Consider the following 15,259-nt stretch of genomic DNA (forward strand, 5'->3'; position numbering starts at 1 on the left):
GGTTGGAGACCTGGTTTCCATTATTACTTTACTGCTACTTTCTACCAGAGCCTGTGCTGGCTTCCTCTCAGCCAGGAAGGTGGGTGACTGCGCCTCACCTTCCTTCTAGGCTCGAGGCTTCGTGGTCCCATTGAACTGCAGCAGTGGTGGTGCAGGCAGTGGTAGTCCCAGACGGACAAGAGAGAAACTTTTCCCGTGATACTTCCCCCACATGTCTTCAGAGGATTTTTTCTTGGCGTGTAGATAGAGCAAGAAACTATGAATGGTGCCAGTCAGACTCCTTTCTTCCTCATCAGTGATGGAAGGGCTTGAGTATACCCACCATCAAACCCTAACTTTTAGATAACTTCTTATCTCCAATGGTCCCTTCTCTGCAAATATGACACGTTCTTTCCCACGCCCATCACTTTTGTCCCCACTGCATCTCCTGGTTGGAGTCTCCTCTGAAACCCTGCTCTTCTGTCCCTGTTCTGACACTATCCCTGATCTTTTTTTTAATATATAAATTTATTTATTTATTTATTTTATTTATGACTGTGTTGGGTCTTTGTTTCTGTGCGAGGGCTTTCCCTAGTTGCGGCGAGCGGGGGCCACTCTTCATCGCAGTGCGCGGGCCTCTCACTGTCGCAGCCTCTCGTTGCAGAGCACAGGCTCCAGACGCGCAGGCTCAGTAGTTGTGGCTCACAGGCCTAGTTGCTCTGCGGCATGTGGGATCCTCCCAGACCAGGGCTCGAACCCATGTCCCCTGCATTGGCAGGCAGATTCTCAACAACTGTGCCACCAGGGAAGCACCTAACCCTGATCTTTTGAGACTTATCTGTGGAACTCCAGATAATCTCAGCTCATGCTTGGAATAGAGCCTTCTGTCTGATCGAACCAAAGGGTGTGTGATTGGTTTGATTGACGCACACGCGTGTACGCGCGCGCACACACACACTCCGGAACTGTAAAATAATAAATTTGTGTTTTAAATCAGTAAATCTGTGGTAATTTGTTATAGCAACAATAGGAAACTAATATACATGTGTTTTTACATTTTTGAGAAGTAAAATATTATAGTAGCAATAATGCATGGTTTACAAAACTTGTTAATCATCTATTTAAACTAGAGCTTGATAAAGATATAGGGACAGGTGTGCAGGTAAACCAAAGTGCAGGTATTGATACAGGATTAAAAGGAGGAGCTGGGATCCAACTAAAATATTCTGACTCCTAATTTTGAATTGTTTTTACAGTTGTCTGATTTATTTGTTTCTATGTTTTAGTTGTTCATTAAAACTGTTAATAAAATAATTAGGAAGTAAGTTTTAAAATGTTTATCATTTGAAGTATTTATAAAATTAAGTTATTAGTAGAATTAAGTAATTCAAGGTTTTAAAGCTCTACAGGGAAAATGTGTGTACATTTCTTTCATATATATATATTCACATTTTCTCTCTCCTTCTAAAATCTCAAGCTGTTTAACCAAAGTAATAAGGACTATTTGTTTTACAAAACAGTTCTACGATGTGCTTAACTGTTTTTTTTTTGCTTTTATTAAAAAAATTTTTAATTGAAATATAGTTGATTTACAATGTTGTTAATTTTTGCTGTACAGCAAAGTGGTTCAGTTATATGTATATATGCATTCTTTTTTTTACATATTCTTTTCCATTATGGTTTATCGTAGAATATTGAATATAGTTCCCTGTGCTATACAGTAGGACCTTGTCATTTATCCATTCTAACATATAATAGTTTGCATCTGCTAACCCCAAATTCCCAATCCATCCCTCTCCCACCTCTCTCCCCCTTGGCAACCGCAAGTCTGTTCTCTATGTCTGTGAGTCTGTTTCTGTTTCATAAAGGTTCATTTGTGTCATATTTTAGATTCCACATATAAGTGATATCATATGGTATTTGTCTTTCTCTTTTTGACTTACTTCACTTAGTATGGTAATCTCTACTTCCATCCATGTTGCTGCAAATGGCATTATTTCGTTCTTTTTTATGGCTGAGTAGTATTCCATTGTATATATGTCCCACATCTTCTTTATCCTTTCATCTGTAGATGGACATTTACATTGTTTCCATGTCTTGGCTATTGTGAATAGTGCTGCTATGAACATAGGGGTGCATGTATCTTTTTGAATTATAGTTTTGTCTTTATATATACCCAGGAGTGGGATTGCTGGATCATATGGTAGCTCTATTTTTAGTTTTTTGAGGAACCTCCATACTGTTCTCCATAGTGGCTGCACCAGCTTACATTCCCACCAACAGTGTAGGAGGGTTCCCTTTTCTCCACACCCTCTCCAGCATTTGTTATTTGTAGACTTTTTTTTTTATATATAAATTTATTTATTTATTTATTTATTTATGGCTGTGTTGGGTCTTCATTGCTGCGTGCGGACGTTCTCTAGTTGCGGCGAGCAGGGGCTGCTCTTCGTTGTGGTGTGTGGGCTTCTCATTGCGGTGGCTTCTCTTGTTGTGGAGCACGGGCTCTAGGCGGGTGGGCTCAGTAGTTGGGGTTTGCGGGCTCTAGAGCGCAGGCTCAGTAGTTGTGGCGCACGGGCTTAATTGCTCTGCGGCATGTGGGATCTTCCCGGACCAGGGCTCGAACCCGTGTCCCCTGCATTGGCAGGCAGATTCCTAACCACTGTGCCACCAGGGAAGTCCCTTGTAGACTTTTTAATGGTGTCCATTCTGACTGGTGTGAGGTGGTACCTCATTGTAGCTTTGATTTGCATTTCTCTAATAATCAGCAATGTGGAGCATCTTTTATGAAGTGTTTTAAAAAGAAGTGTAATATTAGATCTGACAATGCTTAGAAGTGACAATTACAACCTTAACATGAAATGGTTGGTATAGCTCTTATTCCTTTTTGCTTCCTCTAGTTCTGTACAAGCATGAATGTTGGCCTGTTCTTATACTGTTTTATTTTCTATTAGTATACATAAATAAACATAATGTCCACAACAAAATTTTTGTGATAAAGAAGATATACGCTATAAGGCATAGGAAGGCTATGATTCAGGAGAATTGAGTTCTAAGTCCAGCTCAGATCCTCATAGCAGTAGTTCTTGGGCAAATCATTGTGTCTTTATAGTTACACCTCTAAAATGTATGGTTTGGAAGTTCTAATTTAAGATGGTGGATCAGACACCTAAACAAAGAGACAGGAGAGCAGTAATCAGTGGATATGGAGCATTTAACAAGTTTCTGCAGAGGAAGTGAGAATAAGGAGATAAGACATTTGCCACAAAGAAGAGAACCTATCTATAGTAGAACTCCAAAGAGGTTGTGAGTATACAGATGCCAGATACAAAAAACGAAGATGAAACGGGTGGCTAGAAGTAGGAATGTTAGTTAAAAGTGTGTCTATGAAACAGTTTTGCTAGTTGGCTCCCAACATTCCCACCCCCACCCCCACCCCCATGCTCAGCATTTGCCCTTAGAGAGCGAATAAGTAAATGAAGAATTATTAGGCCAGTATCTGGGGAAGGAGAAGCCTAGTAAGAGGAGCCCGGGATTTGGGGTGTTCTTTCCTTGAGGGCATTTGAAAATTCTGGAGTGGGCAGCTGAGAGACTGAGAGTCCTTTGGACTACTTTGTGGGGCTATAGGAGACAGGGATTGGAGTCCAGGGCCCTCTGAAGGGGCTTAGTGAACTTCCTTTGCTTTAACTGGGTCCAATAAAGGGCTGCATCCTAGGAGTAAGGATGAACCAAAAAGAAACAGGCCCTTGCAGGAACTGCCACTTAGCTTCACATCATCTCATTTGCTGAACCCAAAGTGAGGTGAGCCCAAATTGCTAGTACCCCCAGGTACCCAGCAGAAATAAATGTAAATTCTACCTGGAGGAAGATAGCATCATACTGGATATCAAATTATTTCTAGATAGCAAACAGTTTTGCAAGTTCAAGGTGTAGCACGTAATCAGAAATAACTAGTTACACAAGGAGATTGGACAACATTCACAAAATCCAGCACAAACAACAGAGAAAAGAAACAGATCCACAGGGGTTATTGGCATTATTGGATCCAGACTTCCAAAGAGTTATGATGTTATGTTCCGGATGATAAAAGACAGTATGAAAAATTTTTGGTGGAAAATGAAAACTTAAGAAAACTAAATAGAAATTATAGAACTATAAGACATAGTTATTGAATTATGAAGTTAATAGGTGGGTTTAAAAGCATATTAGATATAACTGAAGAGAGAATTGTGATCTGAAAGATAGGTGAGGAAAAAAGTATCCAGAATGAAGCCTGGGGAGACAAAAGGGTAGAAAAATATGGAAGAGAGGATGTATTTATTTTCTATTGCCGCATAACAAATTACCATAAACTTAGTGGTTTAAAGCAAAACAACAACCATTTATAATTTCATAGTTCTGTAGGTCAGAAATCTGGGTGGGCTTCCCTGGGTTCTCTGCTTGGCATTTCACAAGGCTGAAATCAAGGTGTCACTGGACTGGGCTCTTATCTGGAAGCTCTGGGGAAGAATTTGCTTTCAAGTGCATTCAGGTTCTTGGCAGAACCCAGTTCCTTGCAGCTGTAGGTCAGAGGTCTCCATTCCATTCCCTTGCTCTCTATCAGCCAGGTGCCACCCTGCTCCTAGAGGGTCCCACATTCCTTCTCACGTGACCCCCGCTTCCATCTTAAAGGCAACAACATGTCTAGTCCTTCTCAGGATTCAGATCTCTCTGACTTTCCCCTCTTCCCACCAGCCAAAACAAACTCTGCTTCTAAAGGGCTCTCGTGATTGGATTAGTGCCCCCCCACCCCTTCCCTTGTGATCTCCCTTTTGTTAAACTTGGCCCTCTTGCAGGACATAGGGTCAGTATTACTACAAAAAAATCAAATGCCTAGAAATTGATAGAACAAACCACTTCAGAAAACAGTTTGGCATTATCTACTAAAGTAAACTATATGTAATACCACTTTTAGCTATCTACTCGTCAGAAATGCATGCCCAGAACCATGTACAAGAATGTTTATGACCATGTTTTTTGCTTGCAAACTGAAAACAACCAATGTATCTATCAACATTATGTCATATAATCATAACAAAGGAATATTATAGCAATGACACAGAATGAGTTATAGCTTCACACAACAACAGATGTACCTCACAAATATAATGTTGAGTGAAAGAAGTCAGACATAGACAATTTCAAAAACCAGGCAAAAATAAATGATGCAGGGGCTTGAAGATACATGTTTAACTGGTAAAAGCAAGGAAGTGATTATAAAAGTCAGAAGTAGGGGACTTCCCTGGTAGTCCAGTGGCTAAGACTCCGCGCTCCCAATGCAGGGGGCCCAGGTTCGATCCCTGGTCAGGGAACTAGATCCCACATGCCACAACTAAAAGATCCTGCATGCTGCAATGAAGATTGAAGATCCTGCGTGCAGCAGCTAAGACCCGGCACAGCCAAATAAATAAATATATTTTTAAAAATTATAGTATAAAAAAAAAGTCAGAAGTAGTTATTGTCTTTGGGGGGCAGGAAGGATAGTGATTAGTGGGGGGGAGCGCTTTGGGGTTGTTGACAAAACATGGTTCTTTGTAATAAATCATTGAGAGGAATAAAAAAGGAAGCAAAAGAATGAATATCAGACAGGCATACGCCTTCTCATCAACAACACTCAACTTTGGAAATCATTGGAGTTCTGAGAGAAAATTGATTTCAAGCTTAGAAGACAAACTATCAATCAAGGATAAAGGAAGAGTAAGATAATTTATCTTCCATGCCCTTTTTTTCTGAGGAAATTCCTTGAGAATGTACTCCAACAAGAAAGAATACAAGAACGTGTAACACCAGAAACAGTGGAAGCCAGAGAAAAGAAATACCAGGGCAATAGCTACACATCAGGCCTTGAAACCCCAAGAAAAATGTCTTCCCCCAAAATGAAATAGATTCCAAACAATAGATAATGTGAGTAAGAAGGTAAGAAGTACTAGTGACAGGCTCTAAAGAGGTATATTTGTCTTCTCTTAAGAAGAAAAAAACGTTTATTAGAAACTTGTGGTAGAAAAGCTAGAAAAAGTCATGATCTAAGAATAAAACAAATTTAAAGTGGCATGATGTTTGAGAACTTATGGAATGTTAGAAGAGAATCCATTTAACCTTAATGCTGGAAACAATCACATTCTCTTATGAGTGGCAAGGGTCATGTGATCTTTAGAAATGAAATGTAATCCTCGCTCTGAAATTAGTAATGTTTACATGTGTGCACATACATACATACACTCTGTAAGTTGATTTTCAACTTTTAGACACATCCTAAGGAAGAAACACAGAAGATTTAATTATAGAGATTGAAAGATGTGTTATTAAACTTGACCATTTAAGACAGAAATTGGAGGAAAAGAGATTAGAGAGCTGGAGGAAAAAGGAGATGAAGTGTAATATTCTCATTTTACATAGTGGGGAGCAAGAGGTTCCTTTGAAAGTTGATGCAACAAGTTTAGGCATGTTATTTAAAGTTACAAGGGTGACCAAGGGAAAAGTTAAAAATAACATGAGAACAAAAAACTAGGAGGAGTTGGGGGTTTCAACTAAGTGACTAAATCCTCAGTTTTCATAATGGGGAGTAAATAGCTAATTTCTGAAGTTGATAAATGAGGAAATAGTGATAAAAGTATATTCTTTGGAGTTGAGATATTACTAAAAGAAGTAAAGCCAGGAATAACTGAAGGTAGCTACTCCTGGAGTTGGAACTAGGAATGGGGAAGCATGAGTCCGCTCAGATATTCAGAATTGGTCCATTTGGCTCATTGGACAAAAACTTTTGAGACCAAAAAAGGTGTGTCTGTTTTTAAATTCTCAAGACTGAGAAATATATATATATATAAGTACAAATCACATGTGTATGTATTAATTAATGATTTGTTTCACAGATAGATTTATTTTTAACATTTTATAATCCATATGAATATTGCATTTGCATATGGGCATGTGATTTTAATTAATTTATTTTCTTTATTATTTTTTTGGCTGCGTCAGGTCCTAGTTGTGGCACGCAGGGTCTTCATTGAGGCGTGCGGGATCTTTCCTTGTGGCATGCGGGCTTCTCTCTACTTGTGGCCCATAGGCTCCAGAGCGCGTGGGCTCTGCAGTTTGCGGCACATGAGCTCAGTAGTTGTGGCACACGGGCTTAGTTGCCCCACAGCATGTGGGATCGTAGTTCCCCAACCAGGGATCAAACCCAAGTCCCCTGAATTGGAAGGCGGATTCTTTACCACTGGACCACCAGGGAAGTCCCTGGGCATGTGATTTTACATCTGTGTATACATGAACACATAATGTGAACTGAATTAAAGAAAAAGTAATTCCAAAGTAACATGAAGCTTCTGATAATTCTTAACCAAATGCTACAGCAGACAGCCTTCAATTTAAAAAAGTTAAAATTGAATTAAGTTTGGGTTTTTTGGCAAAAAAAATTAATAGAAGTGAATAAGTGTAAACAGTGTTATAAACTGAATAGAATAAATAAATAGAAACAGTATTTTAAATGGTGCTTAGGTTCTCAGATGGTCTTTAGCAGCTTTTAACCCCTGATAAGGAGCCAAAAGGTAACAGTGACAGCAATCATACTGTTAGTGCTAGCTTGAAACTAGTACAGAAGGTACTCAATTTTTCCTGTCTATTTTCTGGAGGAAAATCAATCATAAATTTCAGCTGGGAACTTGAGATTCTGGAAACACAGCCCCTAGAAGATTTTATTTCTTACCATAGTAGTATGAGGAGGTATTTCTAGCAGAATTTTATATATAGCAATTGCTTATGTTAGGGATTTTGTATCTTGGGGATTTACCATGAGCTGAGATTTTGGCTTCTGTTTTCTTTTTAGATTCTTACATCTGGGAAAAACACAATCAATCAAAACTTAGATTTATTATATCCGTCTCATGAGTTCAAACCATTTTCTCCACTGTGATACTCCAGAATATACTTATATTTTACTCTGTGATACCAGTGACTTTTTTTTCAACTTATTGACATATTTAAACTGAAGATTTTGTTTCCTGAGCAGTCTTACATGCTCTGTATTAAATTACTTGGTTCTGAACATAATGATCTCAACTAATATAATGAGACGTCCATGTGCAAAGGATTGCTGAATCCCATCCTAGCTTCAGCTGCCATGGTGGCGCCTCTGCAGAGGAGTCCGTTCGTCCTGCACTCTCAGCCAGCTCACCTTGCTCTTAATGTGCAGAAGTACCAGAGTGGAAGCAAGCAGATTTTTCCTTATTTGTTATTCATTTAAAAAGATAATACATTGAATATACATTCTGCATTGCTGTATATTCCAAAATCATCCTAATGGGTTGCCTATTATATTTCTTAATTATAGTGCTGCTTTTGATACAGTTCTTGGGATAAATGTTGCAGTCAAGAAACTAAGCCGTCCTTTTCAGAATCAGACTCATGCAAAGAGAGCTTATCGTGAACTTGTCCTCTTAAAATGTGTCAATCATAAAAATGTAAGTTATGTCTATGTTTCTTCTAATACTTTAATGTTGTCAATGCTGTCATAATCATCTGGGTCTTTGGAGATACAATGAGCTTAGACCTAGGGTAAACTAGTGATACAAATACTATTTAAATGGTTATATTTTATTGACAGAATTTTTAATCAACATTGGGGATATTGAAGTCAGCAAGAGGCACCATGGTCCATAGGAATTTAGGTCACTCAACACGGATGGGAATGTTAATTAACCTTGTGACCATTTGGTTTTCACTGTTTCCCTGTGTATAAAATGGCAACAGTATTGACCTGGCAAATTGAGAAATATCTAAATACTTTTTAGAAAAACGTTGTTCTATAAGTAGCTTTTACATATTCACATTTATTCAAATAAATGTTATTAGATGATGTTATATTCAAGATAGTTGTACTTGGCATCTCTACAGAAATCAAAGCATTGTACATTTTAAGGAAAAACAGTATATCTCTAGAAAATGAGGTACTCAGGCACATTTTATGTTCTACTACTGATGCCTGAGCATTATTTTGAACATGATTTTGATAACCTTGCCATGTTATAAAATTATAAAATGTTAAGTCTGGCAGGGGCTTTGGAGATCCCCTCCCATGTGACCTCTTTTTGTTACGGGGTGCGGGGGATAAGTATTTAAAAGTACACTCAACTCTATATGGCTCCTTTTGTTGTAACATTTATGCTGGATTTTTCTGGTGTAGGGACATTAAACACAAAACTAAGATAGGTTCAATCTTTTGAGTCTGTGGTTTGAGTTTGTTTTTAAATTCTCCAGTGCATGCTTTATTTTACAGGTTTAAAAAAAAAAGTAAAAAAGTTTTTTTCTCAGGTTACAAAAAAATATGTTTATTATTTTTTTTAATTCAAACGGTATAAACAAGAAAGAAAAATCCTTGAATCCCACCACCCACAGGTCACTATCATTAACATTTTGGTGAGCATTCTTATGCATATATGTACACACATACATAAATAAGCTCAGTTATGTTATTATGCATCCTGCTTTTTCCCTAGTGGAATGATGCTAGATCTCATATACATTAATGAACATAGATATAAACCATTTTTTAAATGGCTACATAGTACAGATGCACAGTAATTCATTTAACCAATCACCTATTATCAGATATTTAGATTGTTTCCAGTTTTTTGCTATTATAAGCAGTGCTGCAGTGAACATCCTTATACATTGCATCTTTGCACACTTGTCCAGGTGAATTCCTTGGCCAAGATTGCTGGGTCAAAGACTATGCACACTTTTGGTTTTAATAATATATACTGACAAATTAACCTCAAGGAAGACTGTCAATTTTATACTTTTATTGAGTATCTGAGTACGTCTTTTATTTCAAAATACCCCAGAGCTACATATTGTTGATTTTTTGTTTTACCTTACCAAACTGATAGATGACAAATGATACCTTATTTTTATTTGTGAGGTTGATTTTCTTTCCATATCTCTATTAGCCATTTATTTTTATTTCTTGAGAGTTTGTTTTTCATGGCCTTTGTCCATTTTTCTCTAGGACTGTTGGTTTCTTTCTTACGCATTTATAGAAGATCTTTGTATATTAAAGCTGTCAACCCTCACTTCTTTTCCATCTGACCTAATTTAGGTTGTTTTTGTCATACTGATTTTTGTTGTTGTTGTTTAACATAATCAAATCTCCTAGGTTTCCTGTCATGCTTAGAAAAGGCTTTTCTACACCAGAATTGTATAAATGTTTATTCATATTTTAATGTTTCATGGTTTCATGTTTTAGATTTAAATTTTTGTTCCATTTTGAGTTTATCTTGGTGTAAAGATTGAAGTATGAATCTAGTTTTTTTTGCCCTTGGCTAGCCAGCCACTCCAATCCTATATACTGAATAATTCATCTTTCCCTCAGTCATTTGAAATGATTGAGGACGTGTGTTTGATGCTCAAGCAGCAGAATTCATTGTTTAACCATTGGGGTGCCAGGACCAAGGCCTGTGGTGGGGTCAGTTCTTGAATCCTCCTTACATAAAAGTAATGTAAATAGGTAATGCTATGAGGCATTTCATCTTTATCATACCAAAAATATAAGCTTAGCCTTCACATTTCAAAACTTTTTAGAAATTTGCATATTGTATTTAAGTTTTCAGAGTTAACATATTGCTTTATTTAGTGTTTTTCTACTTGTAATTGCTACTTTTTTATGTTCAGAGCTAGAAAGACATTATGTGTTAAAATTCTATAATAATAAGTTACTGGGGACACATAAACGTGATTTGATTAAAAGTGCATATTATTTCCAAGATGAGAATCCTAATCATTTAGCTTTTTTCAAATGCTGTGTAATAGAATGTTTTGGTAAAAGCAATAACAATAATAATAAATACAAAGCTCTGCTGTGATTTTTTTTGTAGTTTTAATACACTTTAATGTTAAACTTAATTTTTATAATCAAGTAGAGTCATTTGACATGCTGAGATATAATTTTCTCTTTTCAGATAATTAGTTTGTTAAATGTGTTTACACCACAAAAAACTCTAGAAGAATTTCAAGATGTGTAAGTATAATTTTTATTCAGTAATACACTGCTCATCAAAGACTAAAAATTTAGAAAAGAAAGTAACTGCTTTTTTTACTTAGGAAATATAGGTGAGAACACATTTTTAAATGATATCCTAGCCACTTTTCTCTGTGGAAGAGAATATTAAGGAAAATGAATAATAATATTCAACTATTTGTGCCTAGATGGTTATCATTTCTACAACAGATAAAGGATGACTGAAAATAATTCTTCAGAGCAGACAGTGCCATTAATGCCGCTGATTTCCTTTACTGAAATATAAAATATAACATGTTTTTCTCTAGTCCCCTGAAAGCCAAGATTGTAGGGTTTAGGTGTTTATAATTATTATTTGAAATGGGTAAGTCATTAAACTTCCAAAATCTGAAATAGAATTATCTTAGTAATGATGAAATATTAATTTATTATTGAGATATAATGCACAACTTTATCCTAAATGTATTCATGTATTCATTCATTCATTCAACACATATTTGATTGCCAGGAATTCCCTGGCAGTCCAGTGGTTAGGACGCCATGCTTTCAGCCCGCAAGCCACACGGTGAGGCCACAAAAAAAAACAAACAAATATTTGATTGCCAACCGTGTGCTAGGCACTGTCTTGAACTTGACATACTTTAGTGACCAAAACAGCAAAAATCCCTTTCATTTTTTAAGAATTGCAGGTGGTCATATTTCTTCCTAGAGCTTGCAGGAAAGCCAGGGAAGATAGACAGTCAACATAACAAATAAGGAAATGATGTCATTCATTAGGATGTGTGGCAAATGTAGAAGAAATGGAGCTGGGTAAGGGGGATCAGAAGTGCTGGGCGTTAGGAGTCAGGTTGCAACTTTAAGTAGGGTAGTTAGGGAAGGACCTCACTGGATTGGTGACATTTGAAGAAAGCCTTCAAGGAAGTGAGGGGGTTAGTCCTACAGATATTTGGGGGAGGGTAGTATCAAGATAGAAGGAACAGGCAGTGTAAAGGAGCAGAAGGGGGAGTGTGCCTGGTGTGTTCTAAGAACAGCAAGAGCCAGTGTGGCTGGATCAGAGGAAGCAGAGGAAAGTTGAAGAGATGGGCTCAAAGAAGTGACAGGGCCAGACACTGCTGGGCCTCTAGGCCATTGTAAGGATTTTCCTTTACAAGTCAGTAAGACTTTCAGCAGGAAGAGTGAGCTTATCTGACTTATGTTTTAAAAGAATAACTTCGGGGCTTCCCTGGTGGCGCAGTGGTTGAGAATCTGCCTGCCAATGCAGGGGACACGGGTTCGAGCCCTGGTCTGGGAAGATCCCACATGCCACGGAGCGGCTGGGCCCGTGAGCCACAGCTACTGAGCCTGTGCGTCTGGAGCCTGTGCTCCGCAACAAGAGAGGCCACGATGGTGAGAGGCCCGCGCAGCGCGATGAGGAGTGGTCCCCGCTTGCCACAACTGGAGAAAGCCCTCGCACAGAAACGAAGACCCAACACAGCAGTCAATCAATCAATAAATCAATCAATAAATAAGAACGTGAATTTCTAAAAAAAAAAAAAAAAAAGAATAACTTCGGTTTCTGGGTCGAGAACCCACTGTTAAGGGTAGGACACAGAAGACCAGTCAGGAGGCTATTGCAGCAATTCAGGTGAGAGATTATGATGGCTGCATTTAGACCAGAGCGGTGATAGTGATGGTAAAGGCAAGAGATAGGATGCTGACGCTGTTTTGAAGGTAGAACCCCAGTGTTTGCTCCTAGAGAGGATGTGTGGTATGAGAGAAAGAGGAGCTGAGAACAACACTTGGAGTTTTGGCCTGAGCACCAGAAGGATAAAAGTGCTCTCAACTGAGATGTGGAAGGCTACGGGAAGAACAGATTTCGGGGTAGGGTAGAATCAGGAACTCAGTTTTAGTTCAAGATGTCTATTGGACACCCAAGTGGAACTGTGAAATAGGCAGTTAGATAAATGAGCCTGGAGTTCAGCAGGGGGGGCTGGGTTGAAGGTATTAATTTGGTAGTTGTCAGTCTATAGATGGTATTTAAAGTCTTGAGACCAGAGACCAGAGATCACCAAGATTGTAAGTACAGTTAGAGAAAAGAAGACCAAGGACCGAGTGCTGGCACTTCAACAGTAAGAAGCTGGGGATAGGAGAAAGGCACAGTCAGCCAGGATTGTAGGACTGGCCATTGGATTTAGCAGCACGGAAGGCCAACATGGAGCCTTGAGGACAGTTTCAGCAAAGTGGTGGGGGCAAAAGCCTGATTAATGTGGGATTAAGGAAAACTGGGAGAAAAAATTGGAGATGATAAGTATAGACACCTCTTTGGGGAGTTTTGCTTGCAGAGGGAGCAAAAATATAGGACGGTAGCTGGTGGGGGAAGTAAGGTCAAAAGTTTTCTTAAGATGAGAGCAATAACAGCATGGTTTCTATGTTGGTAAGAATGATCCAATAGCAAAAATTTTTAAATATAGGAGAATTTGAATGTTTGAGATTCTATTTACTATGATATAAAAATTGTTTTGTATTTAACTTGAAAGGCATTTTGTTGTTAGTTGTTTTTATTTTTATTTTTTGAAAACTTTTACAAACTTTCATTATACATTTGCTTCTTTTCAAGATACCTTACAAATGTTTAGGGAAAACAAGTTATCTTTTTACTTTAGCCAGTGCAGTGACTAGGTGGTAAGTTATTACTATTTCATAAAAATTCTAGTTCAATAACCATAGAGGAATTTTGGATAATTTTCATGTGTACATGGCTGATCATTTATTTCCTCAGGTATTTGGTTATGGAATTAATGGATGCTAACTTATGTCAGGTTATTCATATGGAGTTGGACCATGAAAGAATGTCCTACCTTCTTTACCAGATGCTCTGTGGTATTAAACATCTACATTCAGCTGGTATAATTCATAGGGTAAGTAGTGATACCATATTGTTTTGTTTTGTTTTTTAATCACAATCATTTCGTTGTCATAATCTCCAGTTACAAAAGAACATAATATTTTTTAAAAATTTGTCAATGTTGAAAATCCAAATAAACTATGGGATCATGTTACTCTTCCAAATATAGTTGAGATTAGAAGACATTTGTGGAATGCCTGGTTTGCCTGGGCCCATGTGAGCCACCCTGGATGCAGGCATGAGCCAGCTGTTTAGACTAGTACTGCAGAAAAATACTTCTTTTTTTTTTAAGTTTTTATTTGAAAGTAACTTAAAACTTAGAGAAAAATTGCAATAGGACAAAGAACTTTACTCTTTACCCAGATTTACCTGGTGTTAATAGTTTTTCCATATTTGAAATCCCATTTTTAGTGAGCAAGGAATTTGGATTTGAGGCGGGGGAAAGTTAGAGCCAAGTAGTATATGATACAGTTGCTTGAGAAGTCTTACGTGAATTATGGCCCAAGTGTTCATTGCTTACATCGTAAAATTCTACCACTCCAGCATCCCAGCCATACTGGTGGGAGCTTTTGGAAAGGCTCCAAGCAGACCTCTTGACTAGGCCAAGGCTGGAATTTGAATGATGGTGTTGCCTGTAAGGGGGTACATATTTAAAACCAGAGAGATATTCTCTAAGCTGGTTTTATGAGTTTTTGTTATTTTCTTCACTTGTACCGCTGTGTGAGCAGATTATGATAGAGTTGTGTTTTTTTGTTTGGTTTTTTGTTTGTTTTTTTTTTAGCAACTATAATGTTAAGTGAGACTAGAGGCAAAGATAATATAGTTTTATTGAAAACATTCTTTGCATTCCTTAAATTATTACTATACTAATTTTGTTGACAGACTGTCTTTCAATATTATGTTTCAACAGCAAGAAGTTGTATTTTCTCTGAACTGAAATCTGTGGGGGGAAGAAGATAGTGAGACAAAAACAATGAAGCCTTTTCATACAAAAAAGAATAGAGAGATTTTTGATGGTGTAGTAGTAGTAATTCTTTTGGATCTGTTGGGTGCCAGGAAAGGCTGTTTCCATCACAGCCACTGAACAGAGGCCTAACACAGTAGCAGAGCCCACCAATCCAGAGAGGCCCAAACTCTTGCCCCTTGTGAGCATGAGGCCTGAGGCCTGAGTGAGGTCTGCAGCCTGAGGCCAGTCCTGGCCCTCCCAGTGCCTGCTGGGGGCCTGGCACAAAAATTCCTGACCAGTCTTCAGTCATTTAAAATACAGCCTTTGCTGCCACCAAGTGTTCAGTTTAAATTATATAAATACTGTTGACAAATTTGCTTTAAAAATAGTAACACTAGTCTTT

At 37.9% G+C, this 15,259-nt stretch overlaps 1 protein-coding gene across 4 annotated transcripts in view; it reads left to right on the plus strand.

Annotated features, from left to right (window-relative positions):
• MAPK9 (mitogen-activated protein kinase 9) overlaps nt 1–15,259 on the plus strand; it is a 58,680-nt gene that overhangs the window by 22,102 nt on the left and 21,319 nt on the right. For 3 of the 4 annotated variants that reach the window (XM_061190048.1, XM_061190050.1, XM_061190052.1), the window contains exons 4-5: nt 10,968–11,026; nt 13,785–13,923. In XM_061190048.1, coding sequence (XP_061046031.1) covers nt 10,968–11,026; nt 13,785–13,923 — 198 coding nt within the window. Of the gene's footprint in view, nt 1–8,341; nt 8,472–10,967; nt 11,027–13,784; nt 13,924–15,259 lie in introns of all 4 variants that reach the window. The other variant, XM_061190049.1, reaches the window with a different exon arrangement.

This window comes from Eubalaena glacialis, chromosome 4 (assembly GCF_028564815.1).
Source record: "Eubalaena glacialis isolate mEubGla1 chromosome 4, mEubGla1.1.hap2.+ XY, whole genome shotgun sequence".
Classification (NCBI taxonomy): domain Eukaryota; kingdom Metazoa; phylum Chordata; class Mammalia; order Artiodactyla; family Balaenidae; genus Eubalaena; species Eubalaena glacialis.